The 23179-nt window shown below is 47.4% G+C and overlaps 1 protein-coding gene across 2 annotated transcripts in view; it reads left to right on the plus strand.

Annotated features, from left to right (window-relative positions):
- Positions 1 to 23179, plus strand: part of LOC143010885 (TOX high mobility group box family member 2-like) — a 73987-nt gene that overhangs the window by 24130 nt on the left and 26678 nt on the right. The window contains exons 2-3 of one of the 2 annotated variants that reach the window (XM_076163466.1): positions 3565 to 3654; positions 12078 to 12134. In XM_076163466.1, the coding sequence (XP_076019581.1) occupies positions 3565 to 3654; positions 12078 to 12134 (147 nt within the window). The remainder of the gene's footprint in view (positions 1 to 3564; positions 3655 to 12077; positions 12135 to 23179) is intronic. The other variant, XM_076163467.1, reaches the window with a different exon arrangement.

Consider the following 23179-nt stretch of genomic DNA (forward strand, 5'->3'; position numbering starts at 1 on the left):
GCAGCAGGTTGATCTCTGTGTGTGTGTGTGTGTGAGTGTGTGTGTGCGTGCTTGCGTGAATGTGTGTATGTATGATGACAGTGTGTGTATATGCGCTATGTGCATATGAGTGTGTGTACGTGTGGTTGGGGGAGGGACGAGAGGAGAGAAGTATGAGGGAGCGAGAGAGTGGGGGTTGGTGTGTGTGTGTGTGTGTGTGTGTGTGTGTGTGTGTGTGTGTGTGAGCTCCCTTTGTGAGATAAAACATGCAAATGGTGGATTATTTTAATGCAGTTTTTTTCTGGAGCTCCAAGCTTTAATCCCTAAAGCAGTTGAAATGAAAATAGTATATGTTTTCTTTCAAACTCGCCCTCCCTCCCTCCCTCCCTCCCTCACTGGATTTCATTTTTTTTTATATTCCCACTGATTTGGAATTTCACAGCCACCAGCTGTCCAGGAACACGAATCCTCTGCACTTTCATTTCAAACTGAGGCGTAGTTACAGCAGAGAGCCACCGCTACATCCAGGCAGCGTGGAGTCCACCCCCAGGCCCGAACGCTACTGGGCTCCTGTACAACACACACCAACAGACAACACACACACACGGGCAGATCTGCACGTTGATGATGATGATAGATGTGATTGTTGAGCCCCAGATGTAGAAAAGGTGCACATTGGTAAACAACACACACGCAAATACTGGAAAAAGAGGAAGAGAATGGCAGAGCTACATCAGCAAACACACACACACACACACGCGCACACGGTAGATAGTGTGTGACTCTTACACCATTTGAGATTATTTGCCTAAACAATAAAGCGAATAACGTCACGGCAAGTGCAATGAGGAAGCGGAAAAACAAAGAACAGAGCTGAACGTGCGTGTGTGTGTGTGTGTGTGTGTGTGTGTGTGTGTGTGTGTGTGTGTGTGTGTGTGTGTGTGTGTGTTTTACAGCCATCAGATGGAATAAATGAGCGTAATCAACAGTAGGTAAAGCAGAATTAGCGCCACACAAACACAGATGCCCCCCCCCTGCCCCGCCCCCTGCTGTGAGGTTGTCCCCTATAGATGCAGGCTAACAGATGGTTGAAGCTATTTGCAGTCACTTAGGTGCTGCGTTTTATAGACTGTGGAAGGTTATCCAACGTTTCCCCGCACCGAGCGCCACGACTCGCCTCATTTCTTGTCTATTCCGTCTCCGTTTGCTTGTAACAATTGTGGCTCGGACAGAAATCTGATGGGTGCTCTTACCGGTCGCGTTGGTTAATTAGTGTGGCAGTTTTGGTTGCGGGTGTGAATCCCTAAAGGCTCTCTGCTCCGGAGGTGCCGAAGCCGTATGAGCGTGTGTGATGATGGGAGAGATGATCACGTGTGAGACCACAGAGACATGGCGACTTCAGAGCCTCACGTCCCAAAATGCTCAAAACCGTACGAGATAAAGAGAAGGGACGACCATCAGAGAGGCTCGGAGCTAAACTCAGTGTGAGAGGAGGAGGAGGGGAGGGATCGTAACCATCTGACAGAGAAAGTTACAGAAAATGTGAAAGGAAATTCCAACCCGAGCCAGCAGTTTTCCCCTTGGTCTTCTCCTGTGTCCCTCACTTAGTCTCAGCTTTCAGACTAAGCCCTCACTCTGTGAGTCCTGAAATTTGGCGAATAACCAGTTCACACTGACTCTCTGGCCCGGTGAAGAACCCTACAGCGTGTTTGTGTGTGTCCCCGCCCGCTTGAGGGCCCCTGGGTGGCCTGTTTGGCAGCAGAGCGCTCCGAGCACGGCGGACGCTTGGCAACGACTGCACGACCGTTCTGTAAACGTCCTTTTCATCGAGTTCCCTCCCTCATCGTGGACGCTCCGACTGGAAACTAATCAAGAAGCGACTGTAATCTGGAGTCAAACCAAGGCTGGGTGCTGCGTGAGGAACAAAGGGCGGAGGGACGGCGGCACAGTGCGTCCTTGTCTCTTTCTTCTAAGGGACAGTGAGCATAATTGAGTAAATGTACTTAAGTATTGGAGTGGGCTGATTCAGGCTCTCCGGGAGGGTTGATATTGTGCTCGGGAAGAAGACGGCCCGAGGCAATTCATTAGCGGTAAATAATTGAGAGGCTCAGATAGTGCGAAGGTGAAACGCCTGTTATTATTTTATAGAGTTTGTATTCGTAGGGCACTCCAGTTTAAGAGTATTAAAAATGCACAAGCCTCCCTGCAAATTACTCACTGGGAAAGATTCACAATGGCCGCTAATGACCCACCATTCATCCTCTATTGTGCTTCGGCTCTTGCACGAGAGTTCGACCGCGTTTTACTATCAATTACAAATGTGTTTCTTCATATGTTCGCTCGTTTCCTTTGAGGGAATTTAGGCACCGCGGCAATGACAGTTGGGTATTTTCCGTTGATGTTCGCCGCCCATCGTTCTGACATTTGTTGTTGTTTTAAAGCAAATTTCTTTAGCCGGCGTTTACATACTGTACCCACATAGATACGCAACACAAGCGTCTTTGTTTTTAACCTTTAACCTTTAACCAGGCTCATGAAATGGCATTTGTAGCCTCTGCTCTGAAAAGCCTCCGTCGGTTTTCTGAATCATCCTCGCATTTGTAGTCTCTCTCTCTCTCTCTCTCTCTCTCTCTCTCTCTGTCTCTCTCTATCCCTCTCTCTCTCTCTCTCTCTCTTACTTACTTTTATTTCTTCACATTCGGGCTCAGATGAACTGCGTGGCGTTATAAATTGTCACCTTTACGTGTCGGTTTTCCTCTGATGCAACTTAAAGTCAAGCTGAGGTTTTTATTTAGCATCTTGCACAGCCACAAGATCGCACAGACCCGTTTGGTTCTTCACTGTATGTTCTGCTTTGGCGTGATGCGTTCAGGCAGCGGTCTGCGGTTAGATTGCGAGAGCTGCTTGTCCCCGGTAAGACAGCAGCGGTGGTTAACTTAACCTTTGGTAATTTTCTTCTGTGGCTGGTCAGGAGTTTCCCATGATGTTCTCTTCTGATTACATGATCGGGTGGTTGCAGGTCACACTCTCTTTATTTAGATGACTTTCGATTACAGGAGTCTCACCGAGTACAGAAACAGCTCTGAGCCGCACGTTCATCGGCCGCCGCGACTCCACTTGTTGCTCGGCGATCCTTGGCTCGGTGCCAGCGTTCAGCGTTCAGCCTTCGTCGTCTTTGCAGGGGGCCGTCTCTGTGTGCTTGTCAGCGAGCTGTAAGAGGGCAGGGAGGGTGTGCACGGGGAGGAGGCGTGTTTTGGGGGTGGAGGGGGGATGTCAGCTCATTAACCTCCATTCTTCTCTCAGCGCCGCACTGCGTGGAGTCACCGTGTTAAGTCTCATGTCATTACTCCCCCCCACTCCTGCACGCGTGTGCTGGGCAGGAGGGAGAGAGAGGGAAACGTTCACAGGGGTGGTGTGTGTGTGTGTAATGTGTGGGGGGGTTGACATGTGCCTTTACAAATGCCCTGCTTATACCTCACTAACTAAAGCCCCGCCGTCTCGTTTCCTTCCCCACTTTTGTCTTCTCTCTCTCTCTCTTCCTCCCTCCCTCCCTCCCTCCTTCCTCTGCTTTCCCTCTAACCACAGGCCCAGTACAGTGTGGGCGAGCGAGGGGTTAGGCTCCACACTGCCCCCCCTCCAGGCATCAGTCCAGCACGGAAAAGACTGCCCGCTGGGGTGAGACACAGTAGCCCAGCTCCACATCTGCCTGACCTGTAACTGTTTTGCTCTCTGGCCTGTTGAATGCCTCAGGGGTCCATCCTGGGTCCCCTGGAAGTTTGGCTTTTTTTTTATTTTAAGGGAGAATTGCGTTGTTTTGCTAATCTGGTTTCAGACGCTCGCCAGGTTCAAGTCACAATCTTCATTCAAAATTTAAAAATGATGAAAAAACAGCAATTTATAGCTTTTTCAACTGTTCATAAATTAAAAAATAAAGCCCTTGTACGATCTCATACAAACTCATACGCTCACACTCATACTGTAAATACACAAAGTATTAGAAAGTAAATTGTTCATAAATTACACAACAAACTTGAAAATTCCCTGTGTTCGCAGTCAGGAATCGAAACCATTAAGGGAAATTTCACGTGTCGCCAGTTGTTAAGTATGTTAATTGTGGTAACATACGTGTGAAGTCATCGTTCAGGTGTGAAAATTAACAGCTCATTAGACGGGTGTCAGGTCACGCAAACAAGCTTCTGTAGAAACAAAGACAGTGAGAATCTGAAAGTCCTGTCAGAACTTTAACGTTCATCTTCTCAGCCAATATTTGTGGAACGGATTAAAGGAATTAACTTTATTGCGAAGACGCCTCACAGGGGGAAAATACACATACACGAGGCGTAGATGTTTCGTCGTGTTGATACTGAATGTTCCCATCGCTAAGGATCATACAGTTGGGTTAGGGTTAGGGTTAGGTTAGAAGGGTTAGGGTTAGGTTAGAAGGGTTAGGGTTAGGTTAGAAGGGTTAGGGTTAGGTTAAAAGGGTTAGGTGAGAAGCTCGACGGGACGATTCCAGCGGTTCTGCGTCTTTATAGTGTCTTCTCCTGTCTCTGTTTGTCCTCTGCTGTACGCTCGAGTCACGATCATATTTGTGCTTCAGGGAGACGTGAACCAAACCCGCAGCCAAAACCTTTTGTGTTTCTCCCAATAATTGAAATAAGAGAAGACAGCCGTGGAAATAGATTGATCCATTTCCTCTCGCTCGTGATGATTTCTTTTAGTCGCTGACAGAACAGTCAACATTCAACCTGGCTGCTTCTTCCTCTTCTTCTTCTTCTTCTTCTTCTTCCTCTCCCCTTTCTCTCTCATACCTCATTCTCTGCAGAAGCAAAAGAGCAGTAGATTGCAATAAGATAACCAATTATATGCTAGAGGAAACCAGAGCTTTTTTTTCCTGCTGCAGTTATCTGATGCTGCGGTGAGCAGAGGCAAAGGGCTGGGGAACTTGACATTCACTCTGCCCTTTATCTCCTCTCATCGCTGTTTACCCCAGTCAGTTAAAAGTGGCTTCTGCTCTGCATCCTCTCCTGCTGCCAGAGAAACCTCACACACACGTAGACACACACACACACACACACACACACACATGGACACACTGTACGGACGCAACAACTGACACTTATTTACTGTCTGGTAGACAGGCTGGGATAACCGCCTTCCCTTTGTTGTCAAGTTTAGCACTGTTGCACCTGCTGGGGCTCGCGGCTTGAACGCGTGCGATGCTTCTGCTGCTTGATGGTAAGAAAGTGTTTCCCAGCACTGGTTAGCAGGCAGGCTGCTGAAGGCCACAGTGGCAGGATGAGGGAGGCCGTGTGGGCGGCACTTTGGTCTGACATACATATGTGTTTTTTTTTCGTTCCCCCTGCCGTACCTCCACGCACTCGCTCACACGTGGCACGCGTCGCTCTGTGACCTCTTTTGCACTCAGATCCAGACGGCTGATAGACGGCAGACACACACTGTAAGTCGTGTAGTGACCGTTTTTATCCAGCTAATGAAACAACCGCACCCCTTGACCCTAAAGCGGCTTATAAAAGCGCACCTGATACCTGACTGTGGCCTCCACTCTACAGTGAGACAGGGCTGTCTCACTGTAGAGTGGAGGCCTCAGAGTCATACAGAGTCATACAGGATTCAGTCAAATCCCTTATTTGTATGAAGTTTTAAAAATACCGCAGGACCACTTGGCGACTTTATGGAGGCCCGCCATACTTATGTGGTATATGTAGACTCATAAAAACACAACTTAGACCCTGTGTAGTACCTCAATCGGCCCTTTTATAAAACTATATGTAACTTCTGTCATTTGGAAGCAACTGTAACAAGTGTAGCAGGTGAGTTTCCTTGTTGTAGTATTAGTAGTATTATTTTTGTCATGATCCAGTTTGTAATTCCACTCATTTGCTCATTTGTTTTGCATTAGTCGTGAAGGTGGAACAGAATTTAAATCAGTGATGCGAACAAAACGATGAAGCTTTGAGGCTTATTGTGATAAGCTGTTCACAAAACCAAATCAGACTCAAACTACTATCATCGTTTTAAAGCCATTGACCTGTGATTCCTGCTAAAAGTGTGTGTGTGTGTGTGTGCATGTGTGTACGTGAGTGTGTGTGTGTGTATCACCATCATCATTTTTATCCAGTTGTGATCTCACAGGCTCACACTGAAACTTGGTTCACAGTGGAAACAAGACCTCATTTAGCACCACCCCCACCTGGCCCTGTTCCACACACTCACACGCACGCTCACACACGTTTCTTTTCTCCTCAATCTGCCCTCCCATTTCACACCAACTCTGCAGTTGACTGTTGGTTGTGTTTTGTGGTGGCTCCAGTGGATGAATGACGCCTCAGCCCTGCGTCTTTATTTACACATCAGAGCCGCCTGGGTGGAGGCTGGAACGCGCCACAAGTCTTTTGTGTGAAAAGTTTTTTTTGTTTTGTGACGGGAATGGCGCTGTGTGTGTGTGTGTGTGTGTTTGTGTAGTGGTATAGTTTCATTGTGCGTCGGAGCTAATCAGAGCAAACAGCAAACATTCACAGCTGATCTGATGAATTGAACCGTCAGTGGTAATAAAAACAAAATCCTCCTTTTAACGCGTCTTTGAGCAAAATGTGTTACACCAAAACAAAGCGCGTGTTCCCTTCCCTCCGCTAAGTACTGTCTGGGATGGCGCGAGGCCAATGAATTCCATCTAAATCTCAGGGCGAGATGGAGGAACCTCCTGGGTGTATCTTGTGTAAATCTGATCCGGTCGCCTCTGTGGTCCGCTGGCCTGCAGCTCAGACAAACAACACTTTGCATATGAAAATGAATCATGCTGACGATAAAGGTGGAGATGCATGAGCTGCTGGAGGTTGGTGGCTATGACCCCGGCATTGGCTGCAGACGGAAGTGCACGCCTGTGTAGTGTGTGCGTGTGTGTGTGTGTGTGTGTGTGTGTAGAGTGTGCAGAGTGTGCAGAGTGTGCAGTGTGGGTGTGTAGGATCAAACTCTCACACCCAGGAAGAGGCCCTGTTTCCCTTATCTAACGACAACAGAGCATGTGTCGCCATGGCCACAGGCTGTGCTCTTTATGGGCTTTGTGTGTGTATGTGCGTATGTGTGTGTGTGTGTGTATGTGCGTGCGCGCGTGTGTGTGTGTGTGTGTGCCATGTTCATTGTTTGCCCATGTTCATTGTTTGCTTGGGGCGTGGTGCAACATCACAGTCGTTACTATGGTCTCTCTCTCTCTCTCTTTCTCCCTCTCTCTCTCTTTTCCTGTCTCTCTCTCTTTCTCCCTCTCTCTCTCTCTCTCTCTCTCTAGTTCTCCCTCCCTCTCTCTCTCTCTCTCTCTCTCTCCTCTGCCTGTTTCACTCTTCACCCAAATTGTCTTATTCTGCCTCTCACTCTTTGTGTCACACTCTTCCTCTTTCTCTCCCCCTGTGCTTGTGCGTGCATGCATGCATGTGTGTGTTTGTGTGTGTTTGTGTGTGTGTGTGTGTGTGTGTGTGTGTGTGTGTGTACGCGCGTCTTTCTTTCCGTCCTTCTGTCTCGTCTGGCTTTGAACCAACTGTGACAAGTTGGGCAACATCAAAATTCAGAGGCACATTGTCTCAGGTTGAGGTTTGTCAGGTCTTTCCCACAGCTAATTGAACAGAGGAGGAAGAAGAAGAGAGGGAGGGAGAAGGAGAGGGAGGGCGGGGGGAGGAGAGAGAGAGAGATGTAAAAAGAGAAATAAAGAGAAGAGGGGGAAGATGAGGAAGAAGGGTGCTCAAACGGGCATACATATTGCATGAGCCCCCACCTCAGCAGCACCCCTTTCTTCACAGAATGGCTGTGTACTGTTCTGGGCTTATTAATTCCGCTCGGTGAGAGAATTATTTTTAGAGACTTAGTGTACCGGCAAAGGCTTTTAAAGTCACAACTATTACACATTCTGCTTATACGTTCCCCTTTTATACGTTGGAAAGTTCCCAAACTTTCACCTGGATATTAGTTTGGAAATAAATCTGACTCACCGTGACGTCTTTATGTGCAAACTCTGCTGTTAGAGGCTCTGATCTGTCCTGGACGTACACTGTGTATGCTGCCACTTAAACACACGCACACACACACACACACACACACACGTCATTATCATCATGTACAAAGGTTATTAACCAAGCAAACCAGAATCTGGCACCCAGCCTCACTGACAAGATCACAGATGAACCACAGGAGCTTGAAAAGTGAAGTGATTCTCTGTCAAGCTCCAATCTGATTCACCACCAGGGGGCGGTGATGTCTATTGTAAGGGCTTTTCTCTGGCTGTAGAGGGCGCTGTTCGAGGTCAGACCAAGCAGCCTTGTGACATTATTAAGTGGGACCCCGATAATCTACAGCCACTTATTTAAACAGCTTTAGCTTTGTTTGGCAAGCCTGTAACACTTAGCTCCCCCTAGTGGTGACCAACGCCTCATCTGAGCAACTCAGCAGCTTATTCAGAGAGCAAATAAATAAGTCCAGTCTCTGAAAGCTGCTGTGGATCATTGATTCATCTTTTCCCGTCTGTTTGGAGTCCCAGCTGTAAGTTATGAGGCTCATTCCCCCGAAAACGTTTCAAAGTGAAGAGGATGTAGTTTTTCGTTTGCGTTTGTTGCGTCGGCGCAATCGTTTTTCTTTCTAATGACCAAACAGTAATGACATCACACACACACACCAGCAGTTTACCCCCCCTTCACAAACAGATGTTGCCTCGTGGGCTCGATGAGGAGCTTATATGAATTGTCCATCAATCAAAAACAATCTTCCCTGGCTCGCTCTCCTCGTCTGTAATGTGGCCTCGGCTCCTGCAGCTCAGATGAGGAGTTCCCTCCATTGTGCTGCACCATTACTGCTCTGTAAATATTACATGTTTTGCCTGGATGTGTTAGTTAGTATTACTTCCACCTTGTGGCTTCATTATTTTTGAAACGCTTCAGCTTTGTCGCCGATCGCGAGGCGTGACCTACTTCTGGGATTCTCTCTCTCTCTCTCTCTCTCTCTCTCTCTCTCTCTGTCTTCCTCATTTACCCGTTTCTCTTTCTTCTTCTTCTTCATCTTCTTCCGTCACCATTCTCTCCATCCCTCCACTTGGTTTACTCTTCTCTGAATCTGAATCCACCTCTTTCTTCTTTCTTCCTCGTTTATTCATTGTCTTCTCTCTCCCTTTTCCATCGCTCTCATCCTCCCTCCCTTCCTCTCTCTCTCCCTCTCTCTCTCTCTCCCTCCCTCTCTCTCTACCTCTACCTCTCTCTCGCTCGTTCACATTCTTTATTTCTCAATCCCTCTCTCCTCCGCAGCCTGTTATTATTCCTCTCTCTCCTCCGATCCCGCCCCCCTCCCCTCTTTAACTCCTCTCCATCCCAATCCCCCGTGTTTTTATTCTTCTTTCCCAGCACCACGTGTGTCACAGAGGGAAACATCGCGAGCAGTGGTCCCTGCTGAACAATTACCATGCAAAGCAATCCAAACAGAGATGTTTGCCGAAAACAACATGTGTGTAATTACTGCTTAATGAGGCCCTTGTCTCAGGCAGAATGCCCAATTAGACTGCCGATGAGAAAGCGATGCCAAGGCCCGCTGAAGAAAGAGAGGGGAAGATAGAGAGGTGGTGAAGATGAGAGCATGGGAAAGGAAAGGGAGAGGAGAGAGAGAGGGGAAGGTACTGTAAGAGTGAGCGAAAAAGAAGGAGAAAAGGAGCAACAGAGAGAGAGAGAGAGAGAGAGAGAGAGAGGGAGCAGATGATTTGTGCAGTAAATGTGGAGTAATGGCAGAGCTGATAGCATTGAGCCGAGGATAAATTGGTATTTTAAGTGGGAGAGAGAGAAAGAGAGAGAGAGAGAGAGAGGCGGTGCAAAAGGAGGACGACGGGGAGAAGAAGAACAGGGTGAAACAGCTTTACGTCAGAATATATGGGCAGCCATGTTGAAGCACAAAATGGCTGACCTTTCCAGGCTCTCTGTCGGGCCTTTTTGTCGGCGTATCGCAGAGAGTTAACGGCTGAAAAACGCGGCGACAAGACTTCGCCGGTTGATGTGTGTGTGTGTTCCTCTCGGTGAACCGGGGGGGGGAGTCCGAGTGCCGTTAGTGTTTTTGTGTAGTAAAGAAATAAATAAAGAGGTGTTATTCATGGGCTGTGCTCTCGTTCCAGCGAGGAGAATCTTATCCTGGAGAAGCTCTTAAAATGCCTCGTGTCACCGCTGATATCAGAGCGGAATTCAGTGGAATGGAATTGCTCAGTTAGGCGAGGACGAGAGCCTTTTCATAGCGGGAGTGAAGAGTTTATTGCAGATATGTCACCAAGGTCAACATCACTTTGGCCCTCTCGCCGCTCCCAGCTCCGCGTCGGGGTTACAGACACCACCGGGCCAATTAGCGCCGGCATGCAAACAGGATCGGCCGCCGTTCGGTTATTCCCGTTAAATAAGCATATGTGTGTGTGTGTCAGTGTGTCTGCGCAGCTCCGTGGGCTTAATCCTGATGGACACATGCGGCGTAATTGAGACGTAAATGCAGCATACGCGCGGCACTTGTCTCCGTTTCGTGTTGGTGGTTAAATGTAAATGTAATTATTAGAATAAGCAAGTGAATCCTCACAAGGGTTTCCATGATACGCATCGTTAGCCAACCATCGCCCCGAGGCAGACGCTCATTCCCGCCTCTTTCTCCTGCAATAATGTACAGTTATCTCTCTCTCTCTCTCTCTCCTTCCCTCTCTCTCTCTCTCTCTCTCTCTCTCTCACACACACACACACACACACAAGCTCATTGAGGCACTTTCCCTTTCCACCATTGCCCGTATTGGATTTCACCCCCAGGAATTCTCCCCATTTCCGTCTATTAGTCTACCTGCTCGTCCGTTTTTGTTTTTTTTGAATCAAATATCTTCTGATCCATTTTGTCTTGGCTAATATCCGCCGCACGTTTGTCTTATTGAAGCGTTTCGGTGGAGTTTTCTCCTCAGGCACTTAGAGGGGACCACCCACCCCCCCCTGATGGAAAAGAGGCCCTCGTATCTTCCACATCTGAGGAATTTGACGTGGAATGCCGTCTAGTTTGATCATGTTTTCTCTGCCGCCTTCCTCTTCAATCTCCTGTATGTTTATATTACAACAAACCGCCTCAGCCAACAAACAAAACGGGGCCTTTATTTGACATGTGCCACCCCACACACACACACACACACACACACACACACACACACACACCCTCCTCCCCCCTACACGTGCACGAGCGTCATTATCCAGCCAGAGTCAAGGTTTGTTCCATTTGCTGAAATTGTGTTACGGCAAAGCTGGGAAACGAAGGTCACACCCGCTCCTCTTCCTCACTCTCCTTGACTGTGCTGAGGTTCACTTCTCAGCGTTTGGCACCTGAGCCGTTTGTGTGACAGGATCTCACTCTCTCGCAGACACTGGAGCTGAAAACGCAGTGTGTGTGTGTGTGTGTGTGTTTGTTTTGTCTTCATTTGTTGCCCACACAATCTGGAGTCAAGACTTTTGAGAGGCTTTGGCTCAGGAGCAGCCAGTCAGTAGCAGCAGGAAGGACTTTCCCGACCTGCCTCACACTCGAAATATCGTACTGCCACTGCCTTCACTGTGCAGGAATCACACACACACTCACACACACACATTGGTTCCACAGCTTTAAACACGGGCGCGCACACACATTTACTACTGTATGCACACAGATTTATTCACACTGGTTCTCACACACACGCACACACACACACACACACATTGGAGCCCACAGGGAGAAGCCCGGCTCTCGTCACCGCGCTCGTGTAGCCTAATTATCGGGCCCGCTGACGAACAGTAATTACCCACGCTGCCATGCCACCACGAGGTTTAGCCAAAGTGACAAAGTCATTAGGCTCACACATCAGGCCACCCGTAAAGAGATTTACTCCTCCTCCTGCTACTCCTCCTCCTCCTACTGCTCCTGCTTCTCCTCCTTCCCCTCCTCCTGCTCCTCCTCCTCCTTTAGCTCTCCCTTCACCTCCTCCTCCTCCTCTATCAGCTCCCCAATTTCTTATCTCTCCAGGAATCCTCCTCTTGCCTGTGATGCTAACGTCTCCTCTCTGTCTCTGTCCACAGTTTGATGGTGACAACATGTACATGAATGACAACCAAGAGTTTCGTTCACCAAACCAGGTAAGGAAACCTGCATTACATCACACCTGCAGCTGATAGAAACACGTTATATACTATTTGGAGTTGTGGTGAATATAAACAGTGTATATTTGTCAGTAAAGGTTTAGAAGTTCCCTAAGTAGTGAAAATTCCTACATGCATTGATCGCAACACGGTAACGGTTGAGCAGTGACATCAGAGAAATTAGTGGAGAGAGGTGAAAGGGTGAGGAAATAACACCCCCCCCCTTCACCTGTAGCACCTCATATCAGGGCATCAGAGGAATTAAACCATCAACCCTGATCCCTTCCACCTTCAAACCCTTCCACCTTCAAACCGTTGAGCTAGACGGGACGTTCGCAACTAAACTAGCCGCGACGTCTTACAATTCCAAACCCGTCGGTGCCCTGGACCCAGACTAGAGCGGCACAGTCGCACTTCCAGACGGAATGAGACGAGCTCAGCACTGAGTGTTCCCAGCTGGTGAGACGGAACACATGGCGCCGACATATGGCAGAACTTGGAGCGTCGGTGATGTGAGGATCCGGCAACGAGGCCTTCGTGTTCTGACAAAACATGACAAAGGTCGAGGTTCTTCATCAATTAGCGCCTCGGCAGATAGACTCGGAGTCATGGGACGAGTCAAGGCCAGAAGGCTCGGGGTGTAGGAGCGCACACACACTCTATACACACACACACACACATGCGGCACATTCTGGAGGCGACTAAACCACTCGGTCACGACAAAGGAAAGTGGTTTGTGTTTGAATTAAAACCTCCACAATGACTCGCAGGGTTCGCTGCCCGCTCATCCATCCCGACTTCCTCTGACGCACTTTCAGAATATGGCGCCACTTCCTGCTTTGGCACAAATGTCAATGAGCATAAATCAATGAAAAATTAATTAGGTGTGAATGTGTGTCACCTAATTCTCAGTCTGCACATCCTATTTACACACAGTACAGGCTACACACACACCCACACACACACACACACACACACACACACACTTATAAAACCCTGACACACACACCGTGCCATACCCACAAGGTTGCCTCTCCTTTGATGTGTGGATTGAGTGAGTATAATGAGGGTCGAGTAGGAGCTTTAGCAGCTTATTGTCTACTTACGGCGCACATCACAGGCGCCGGGGCCGCCGCTGTTCACCGTTGTTCGCCGCCGTTCGCCACTCTGCCTGCTCTGGCCGCTCTAGCCACTCCGTCTGCTCTGCCCGCTCTGCCCTTATTGTGTCTCTGCCTGTGCATACGCGGTCCTGTGCTAATTGGAATAAACGTCCAGCTTTGTAATTTCCCTGCCTCTGCGGTCATGCATCAATCATCGGCAGCCGCTGCAGGTTTGCGCTGTGGCGTCAACAAAACGCCTTCTTAGCGGATGAGGCAATTTGGGCTTTTCAAAACACGTCAGCTGCAGTCGACGCTCTGTCAGCGGCATCAAATGGAAGCTTACAGACCTTTTCTGAGGGAGTCTGAACACGAAGCTCAATGTTTGGCTTTAAGGCCGCCGCTTTCATTTTGAAAGTGGGAAGAGAACGGGGCGTGTGTGTTTGGGCTTAAGGAGAGGGAACGTGTAACACGCTTAGCACAGGTTTAAAGTTAAAAAAGTAGAGACTTAAAAGGACTGACTGACAATTAAAATAGCAACTAGCAAAACATTGCATCTGACAAACAAACACTCTTGTTTCTCCTTTTAAATGAAACAACCCGGCAGCTAATTAGCCTCTTGTTTTGCTCTCCCGTGCTGCTTTGCTCTTTGCTCGCCACAAAGAGGCAAAGTTTGAAACATAGGGACGCAACCTTTTTACTGTAAGCTACGGCCTGAAGAATGTGAAAATAGACACGGATTCAAGGAAAACTGAAATATGTGATCAAACTGACTCGTTGCTGTAATGAAAATGTTTCTGAAACACATGAAGCTGCCTCCGTGTCCTAATGCTTCAACATAAATAATCTCAGAAAACCTTTAGAGGTCTGCAGATCTTCGGTATGTTCCGTGTTTTGAAGCTGACCGGCTGCTTGTGCCGCATCGGAGTCGATCATTTCTTAATCGATGTTTAATAGCGCACATTAGCCGCGCGCCGGCTTGTTGCACGCGGCTCGCTGTTGAAATTAATTGAGACATATTAGAGGTTGATGTTAAGCGGCCGCTCTCTGTGTTCATCTGAAACGCCGATCATTGCCTAAATGAATACGCAGAACAAAATCTACGTACATCTCGTCTTCCATGTTGGATTGAAGTTGGAGAGGACACGTTGAATCCTTTGCAATGATTTGTTGTGCAGATAACGCAACGCCCACACTTTTACTGGCCCTTGCTGCAGCACCACTCTGCAACCTGAGTGAAAACAACCCATCTTTTTTGTTCGGATTGCCCGTTTCAGTCTCTTTGTGTCCCACGATGACATGGACATGTGAAGTACGGATGTGTCTAAGCTTTCAGCTCAGCACCTGCATGTTTGGTTGAAAGGAGGCATTTCTATAGGCTGACACAAACTCCTGACTAAACCACGCTATAAAACATGGCTGAACACATCAGACAGCCTAACCTCTCCCCTGTAAGTGTTCCTATACTGTTGGTAAAATAGGTTCCAAGGTAGCGACGCCCTTTTGTTGCATTCTTTTGTTCTTCGGTTCAGAGGCAAAAGCAGAAATATTGAACGTGGGGGTTAAAGCGCCTTAATGTAAGAGCTAAGGCAGCGTTTAGATGCCCTGCCCGAGCCTTTAGATGATGCGCGGAGGCCTGCGAAGAAAAAAAAGAAGAAGAAGAAGAAGAAGGTGCATGTGGCCAGAAACAGAGGCTCCTTTGTTTGCACGTCTGAGGTCTTCCCCAGCGCGCGGCGAGGTAGCAGCTTGACACAGCCCGGGAGATTGCATTACACATAACATCTCTGAGCTTTTTAAAAAGAGAGAAAACCGCTAATCAGAAGCAGCTTTCAGGGGGCCGCTCATTGTGGCGCTCGGACACAATCTGGCCATTCAAGCAAGATGTTCTCAAGGATTCTAGCGCTGCGTACCGGCTCGCACATATGGAGCGCCGCAGACGGTTTGATCATATTGATGTGTTGTATTTGTTTTATCTGCCCAGATTTGAGCCCGAGCCAAAGCAGTGTGGGTGGGTTATTTTGTTGATCGGGATCATGAGTGTCTGCCCACACACGGAGCTGCAGCTATACGGGATCCTCTGCAGAATTAAAAGATTACTAAACTCCTCAATTATCCTGATTGATTCAGAATATCATTTTACATCAATCTACCAAATCATGCTGATTGCCATATATGTTTTTGTAATTCTATAATGGAACGCATGGGAATACGGACGGGAAGAGCAAAATGGCTGCCTGTCATTACACACCCACGCATACACACACCCACACACACACACACACACACACACACGCACACACACACACACACACATTCACACAATTGCGTGAGGGAGAGGGAGTGTTTTAATTGGGTTTTGTTGCTAGATTGATCTGTTGTAGCAACTGTGTGTGTGTGTGTGTGTGTGTGTGTGTGTGTGTGTGTGTGCTGGTGTGTGTGTGCGTTCTCTGAGGCCACTGGTCTGCATGTTTCAGCCTGTTTGTGTCTCTTTTGTGCGTTTCTGCTTTTGGAAGGCGCCCTGAGTCGTTTGTCTCAATCAATTCATCCAGATTAAAACAGAAACCTCACCTGTTGGATACAGACCCCCCCCCCCCCCCCCCCCCCCCCCCCCCCCCCCCACCACACACATGCCCCCCCCCCTATAACTCTGTGTCTGTCTGATTCAGTCTCTCTGTTTATTCCTGTGTCTCCCTCCCTCACTCTGCATTTCACTCACTCTTACCTCCTCCCCTCTCCTGAAAATGTATGCACTCTTACACACACACACACATCTCACACACCATCTTACCCCCCCACCCCCGCACCCCTGCAGCCCCCCTCTCTCTTACAAAGGTGGAAATTCTTGAGTTCTTAACAATGTAGCAATAACGCAGTGGGTGGAATACTACATTTTTGAAGTAGTATAATTTGTGCTTGTATCAGATGTTGGAAAGGTTTCACACTCACACTGTGTAAAATGGCACCGCTCAGTGTCTCGCATTATTTTATATAACATGAAAATGTGGGTCTTCACCAAACGGGGTCATTTAGAAAAAGGAAAGTGGGTAAAATAAAAAAGGAAGAAAGGCAGGAAAGAGTGGAGGAAAGGAGGAAGGAGCCAGAATAAAAGAGGGAACCGACAAAAGGAACCAAAGACGAGAAGAAAGGAGGAAGGAAGTAGTGGAGATTGTGAGAGATATTTTATGATATTTTTTATTTCGTGTCAATCACAAGTTTCTAATACAAGAACCTCAGAATCGCACTTAAAGGACAGTAATGTTCTCTCACATACACACAAGACAATGATGCAGTTATCCAGACGTCGTATAGCCCAGCCCCCCCCCCCCCTCCTCCCTCTCTCCCCCCCTCTCTGTCTGTGAGTCAGAGACACCTCAGTACACCCTGGCACCGCACACCCGATGTAGGCGATGCCGATGTTAAAAGGCGCCGTTACTTAATTCTGACTCACACTGTTCCATTATACCCCCAGCACACACTGCAGCCGTCTCCCCCCGCTCCTCTCCCCCCCTTTCCTCACTTCACTCAACCTCACCCAGCGAGGAGAAGTTAGGCCCATTTCACAGAGAAGAAGGCTGAAAATTAAAGATGTAAGAGAAACGCCAACACACACGTCTCGCTGTTCTGTACCTACAGGTTCAGAATGCTTTTTATTCCAGCATCGGCGTCTAAATACGGCAACGGAGGAACATTAGAGGAACATCAGCACAACATCCACGCCCATGTTAGGAGAGCCAGGATCGCCAGCTCCTTATGTAGGTCAGCCCGCGTCAGCCAATAAGCCCAATTACCATCAGCACTCTGAAATAGAACGAGCAAGTGACCCCTGCTCTGCTTCCACGGAGACGGAGAGATGCCCATTTATAGGAAATATGCATTAAAAACAGACTAGACATGGACAGATGAAGGAAACAAATATCAGCGTGACAGCTTTCATTTCTGCGGTTTGAAGAGCAGAAGCACATTTTAACATTTTATCGTCATCCAGGCTGTATTTCCAAGCCTTTGCATTGCTTTAACATGTAGAAAAACACACACTGATCCTCATCCTTTCTCCTCTGCTGCATCCCAATCTCCTATTTTACGTACCGTCTCTTTAAGAAACCCGCCCCAAACACCAGCTGTGCTCTGATAGGCTGGATGCTTCCATTAAGGCCGAAACGCAAGTAAGATGTTCACCGTATTTATCCACAATTCTGCGAATATAAATGCACGCAGAGGTGGATTACTGCCATTTTAACATTTACACGCCCGAGTGAATACATCTGTTACTGTTTACGCCCATTTCAGTCACATCACAGTGTTTATGTGAAAACTAGAAACAAAAATATTGATTTGTCGCGTTAATCGTCGACTAATCAGAGATTGGAATGTGTGTGTGTGTGTGTGTGTGTGAGACGTATGGATTTGTCTTTAATAGATGCATTTTTTGAGCCGTGGACCTCAAAATCTCCAACTTTTCCCTTTCATGTTTAACACTTAAAGAGCTCATTTATTTTAGAGTAATTTTTGTGATGTATTCTAGGTGACATCAGCCTTATACAACATACTTATACTGTACATCATAGGTTGAATGTATCTCCAGTAATCTCTTTGTGCCCATGAGCTCATCTCTGCTATATTACACAATCACAGAAACGAGGCCATAGAAGAAGAATCATCATCTTCTGACCCTTTTGAAGAACATCAAAGTGACCCCCCCTGTCACACTCAGGGGGGAGGGGGGGGGGTCGTACCTCAGCCACCCCCTCCCGCCCACGAGCATGTCAAGAGGACACACTCAGCATAAAAACAACACACACAAAAACCTGCACCACCTCAACCAGAAAAACCAAACACATCGGTGGCGGCGGCGGCGAGAATGCACTCAATGATTCATGCGCTCTTTGGAGAGAACTTGAAACCTTGGCGCTATTTTGGTCTTTTATATGCGGCAGCAGTGGGATTTAGTGCGACTAAGTAGTTTGATATTTCTATTGGTTTTCAGAGTGTTCTCTTTCCCTCTCTCTCCCCCTCTCTCGCTCTCTCTCTGCTCGTGATCTCTCTCATCATATGAAGACCAAGGTCATGGCTGATTGAAATATAATAGAAGTGTAGACATCTGGCCTAATACTGTGGGAAGTTAAATCTATTTTAATGGCCCCTGCCGCAGTGGATTCTCTCTGATGCACTCTTGCGCTTGGCTGACAGTAAATCACAATGTTCTCTTATTACCCTGACTGGAATGAGGGCATAGAGAAAGAACAATGAGGGATCCACATCATTTGTTTTCACCCCTCCCTTGTTTTTTCCCCTCTCCTCCTCCCCTTCGCTCCTCCTCTCTTCCCCTCCTCTCTCTCTCTCTCTCTCTCTCCCTCTTCTCTCTCATAAAGCAAGGAGGCTTAAACACAGTGACATCATGAAAACAAAAATAAAAGGGATTATGGGCGAGCTATTGTGCCATATGTGATTACCGGGTCTTCCGCGCTTCCCTGGGGGTGGGGGAGGGGCAAAGTGGGGCGGGGGGTGACTAGGAGACAACATATTTTACTTATTTATTTATACAATTCCCTCTTTCTAATGAATAAGAATAAAAAATGTGGCTGCGACCGGAATATCGCCGCCCATCAAAATATGCATCCTTTGGTCCTAAACACTGATGGATCTCTCTCTCTCTCTCTCTCTCTCTCTCTCTCTCTCTCTCTCTCTCTCTCTCTCTCTCTCTCTCTCTCTCTCTCCCCTCTCTCTCTCTCCACCCTCTCTCTCTCTATCACTACTTCCTTCACCTTTGTCTCTGATCTTTAACCGCGAGATGTTTTCAACGGCGCCCGACCGACATGAATTTGAATTTTTCTTTCAGTTGAGTTCAGGCACAAACCGCCGCAGGTCCGCCCACATCTGCAAAGGAGAGCCGGCTCCTTTCTTAGCCGCCTAAATGAGATCCATTTTGATGTGACATTTGAGAGAATTACCGGTGCATGTGGGAGCAGCGGAGAGGTCGGCTCGCTCTATCGCCATTGGTCCAAGCCCAACACAGCCCACCTGTCCTTTAGTGACGGACGCTACCTATGACCCTGAGCTACTATCAGACATGAAGAAAGAGCCCCCCCACCCCCACCCCTGCCCACACCCCTCCCTCCATCTTTGCACACTTCACTTATCCCAGTTCTGTCTTGCTGTCAGTCAGCCTGGCGAGGACGGGGGGCGGGGCAGAGTAGGGGGGGGCTCTGCTTTTCCCCTTCCCCTTCCCCTTCCTAATGCACGGCACTGCTCTGCGTGTGTTGATACATCACCCAAATGGGGTTCCTTGTCGTTTCAAAGCCATGTCAGATCGCCCCGGCGGCCCCCGCGGGCGCTACCGTCCCTTATTGGTCAGCGGCGTGGCACGCGCGAGGTTTTTCCGCTGCCTCGGGTGATGAGTTTGATTTCTACCCTTTCTCTGTTCTGCAACACTGATCTGTGAAGGTGAATTTTCAGTTTCCGCCGAAGACGTTTTCAAGATTTACCGTTGCCATCCGTCTATCCGGGCGACACTGAGTGGACGTGAGGACCTTTATGTATGCACGGCCAGCTGTTGTTTGTCTCCAAAACAAGGCTGCTCTGTCATTTTGTCTCACAGTAACATATGGCTGGGTGACTTTCCATAGGACACCGTACACTTGCTGAAAGTTGCACGATTTTTACAATGCAGAAGTCGTTTTTTATTTTTTGTTATTAGTGATTTTTAAAACTTTATCGGTGTGTTTCATAAGCACTGTGCGAGCGTGTCAGTCGCTGGAGCTGTGCTAACAAAGAGCATCAAAGAGAGACAGCTCTCGTCTCTGGACAATTTGCTCCCATCAGCCATGACAGCCTCTCTGGTGGATTGTTTTTATTCTCCTCCCTGTGACGAACACATCATTGTTCCCAGATGAGCTGTCTGCTGCTAAACACTTTACAGGCCATGAATGACTCCATCGCCAAGCTAATGGCTCCACTCTCACAGTCTCTAAACTTTTAACTTAGCTGATGATTAATGCTTTCTCACTTATTTCATCGGTTAGGCTGAGCTGATAGGCTGAGTGTTTGGAGCTGTGTGAGTCTGAATATGAAGGTGAAATTCAACCATAACAGCTCGTGCACCTGAATGTGTTCAAAAAGATTCAAATCTGCCTAAAAGCATTCTTGTTCACTGTGAGAGGTAACGGCGCCGTGTGGAGGTCACGGCCTGGATGCTTCTTTTTCCTCTATTATCAAGACTTTTCCTTGTGTGCAGGATGTCTGATTCATTTTTTAAATGAAATGTTTTCTTAGTCAGCCACAACCTTTGATGATCAGGTGAAAATAACAAGTTCCGTTTTGTGATGCATTCTCAGTTTACTGCTCGTATTCATAACCGTTGCAACGATCGGATGAACTTCTACTCTCCTACGTGCACACTGAATGAAAACAAGCCATTCTCGCAAGATTCGGAATGGATTCACAAATTCTAGTATGGATAGCTGCTGTGGGTCTGTGGAGCTGTGAACCTTCAGGCTAAATCTGCTCTGTTTACATTTATTTTAAATATTAATACGCACTCTTGTCCCTTTCAATCAATTCATCTCAAAGCTTCAATCGTATTTACTGTCTCTTTAAGAAAGTCTGATTGGCCCCTAACTAGTCTTTGATTGGCGTGTCTAATCAGCTGTGGGGGGCGTGTTTTGTGGTGATGTCATCGTGTTGCAGAAGTAAAGGAACAAACCAAAATGAAAGGGAACTGTTCAACGCAAACCATCTGCCATGTTGCAGAATAAAAAACAAAGAGATTTAACAGAAACGTCCCTATAAGAGCCGCACGCTGCTCACACTCTGCTTCACACAGCCAATTTGTTGACATGTTTTGTCTTTGACACGTTAGCGTGGACAATCATAAGTGGTACAAGCTCTGACAGGCTGAATGTCTCAGCGCTGAAACACTCCTCAGTATTCCCACGAGGTGAATCATCTGTTTTTACAAAGAGGCCGGCCCGCCTTTATGTCTCTCCATGGCCCGCACGCCTCGGAGCCAAATCTCACATCTATAAAGTATGTTAAAGATGAGCAACAATACGGCGTTTTGATGGCGCTCTGGTGCTATGTTGAAAGGAAATATCGAAAGGACGGATTTGTAGAATCTTCAAAGGTCCCGGGTAGCGTCCTCGTCCTGAAGAATGACACATTTGCTTGAATTTCACCTCTAGTAGAAGGGTGAAGGTGATCCAGAGACGGCTGAATCAACATTTGGCGTTTTCCCCCTGACCCCCTCTCTCTTTTATCCGCGCTCCTCCGTGTCCTGAAAGACAGTATATTTATGAATTATTTATCTGCGTTTGAAAATATTAAACTTGTGACGTCGTCCTTGTCCCGCGTCTTATCTCCAAGGGCATCATGAGAAGCTGTAAAGGGAAGAGAAAAAAAAATGGATTCAGAGAAGAGGACGTCGTAAAATAGCCTCTGACAGCATTTAAATCTTGGAACATGTGTATGACAACAGTTATGTTTCATCTCAGGGCGCCCAACTGTCCGAAATGCCTGATGGACGCGTTCTGTTTGGATCACACCTGCATTGTTTACTGCGTTCCATAAAAACCTTTGCCGAGGCTTCAAAGAGTCCATTAGAACTTTTACTGTTAAGGCCGCTTTAACATCAAAAACACATCGACATGACAACGTGATTGAAGTGAAGCCCACAAAAAAAAAAGACGATTTCTGGGTTTAAACTGGAACCCAAGGACACGTGGAGCTTCCTGTGCTCCAGTCCCACTCTGCCCACTTTAACCAGCATGTACAGATCCTAACAGTATAAGATTTGCAGTAAACGGTTGTTATGATCCAGCAGCTCAATCAAACATCATATTTGGGAAACCTACCGCTAATTTGAGATGAAGGGAAAACATAACAGCTCGCAGGCAAACATGTTCAAAGACGTCCAAAGACGTGATGTATTTTTTGTTTACCATTTGTTTACCAAGCTGCTCCAGGAGCTGCTGGCTCACCGCCGTCCTCGCTTTGTTTCCGTTTCGTTTCTTACCTGCGAGTTCCATTTGCCGTTTCCTTTCATGCGTAGCTGCGTGTGGGACAGCGGTGCCCCGTAACAGCAGTGCCCGGTAACAGCTTGCCGGCACGTGGGAGCCAAACCTGTCACTTCCCCAAAGTACGTTTACTGTGAAGCTCAGTTCCTCCCACGATCTGTTCTTCATATACATATTGATGTAATGTTCTTTTCACTCTCGGCAACTAAACCATGATTGGGATTAGACACTATTATTGATAGTAAATGTCACTCAGTTAGCTTTGAGATGAACTATATCCAGGGAAAATATATTCATGGATGCATGGCTGGGTTATATATGTATTTATAACGCTGCGTCGTGTCTGTGTGTTGCATTTGGCAGCAGGTGTTTCCAGTCTGTTTCTCATTAACTTTGCCCTGATGAGGCCCTGGGAGGTCACAAAGCGGTCAAACGTCTTTTAACCCAACACACGCGGTTAAATAAAGGCTTATAAAGATTATTTTTGGTCCTTGTCCTGTCTAAGAGCGCCTGTGTACTTCTCCTCTTCCTGCTTCTTTAAACGGTTTCACTCCATGAACCATTTGTGCCCATCAGCACCGGCTCCGTCCTCTGTGACATCATTTAAATTCAGATACCTGGGAAGATGCAAACAACCCTGAGATTTACTTTATTTTCATTAGAGTGAATCTAGTGCATAACGCATAATAACATCACGGCAAATGTTGACGAGAAAGACACATTTGCAGAACATTTATTGTGTGAAAAAAGGAAATTTCAATGATGATATTTCTCAGCAAGTAGCGAGTGAGCAGTGTGAGGGTTATGGGAGGAGAAAATAGCACATCAGTCTCTGATAGCAAACATCCTCCTGCTTTATTATTATATTCTCACTAATGATACTGAACATTATGAGACTTTTATCCTATCTTCAAGCAGCAGCACTGCTAGTGGGGAC

Source organism: Genypterus blacodes, unplaced genomic scaffold, assembly GCF_046128005.1.
Source record: "Genypterus blacodes isolate CSIRO-AG114 ecotype Tasmania unplaced genomic scaffold, CSIRO-AGI_Gbla_v1 ptg000131l_1, whole genome shotgun sequence".
Classification (NCBI taxonomy): Eukaryota; Metazoa; Chordata; class Actinopteri; order Ophidiiformes; family Ophidiidae; genus Genypterus; species Genypterus blacodes.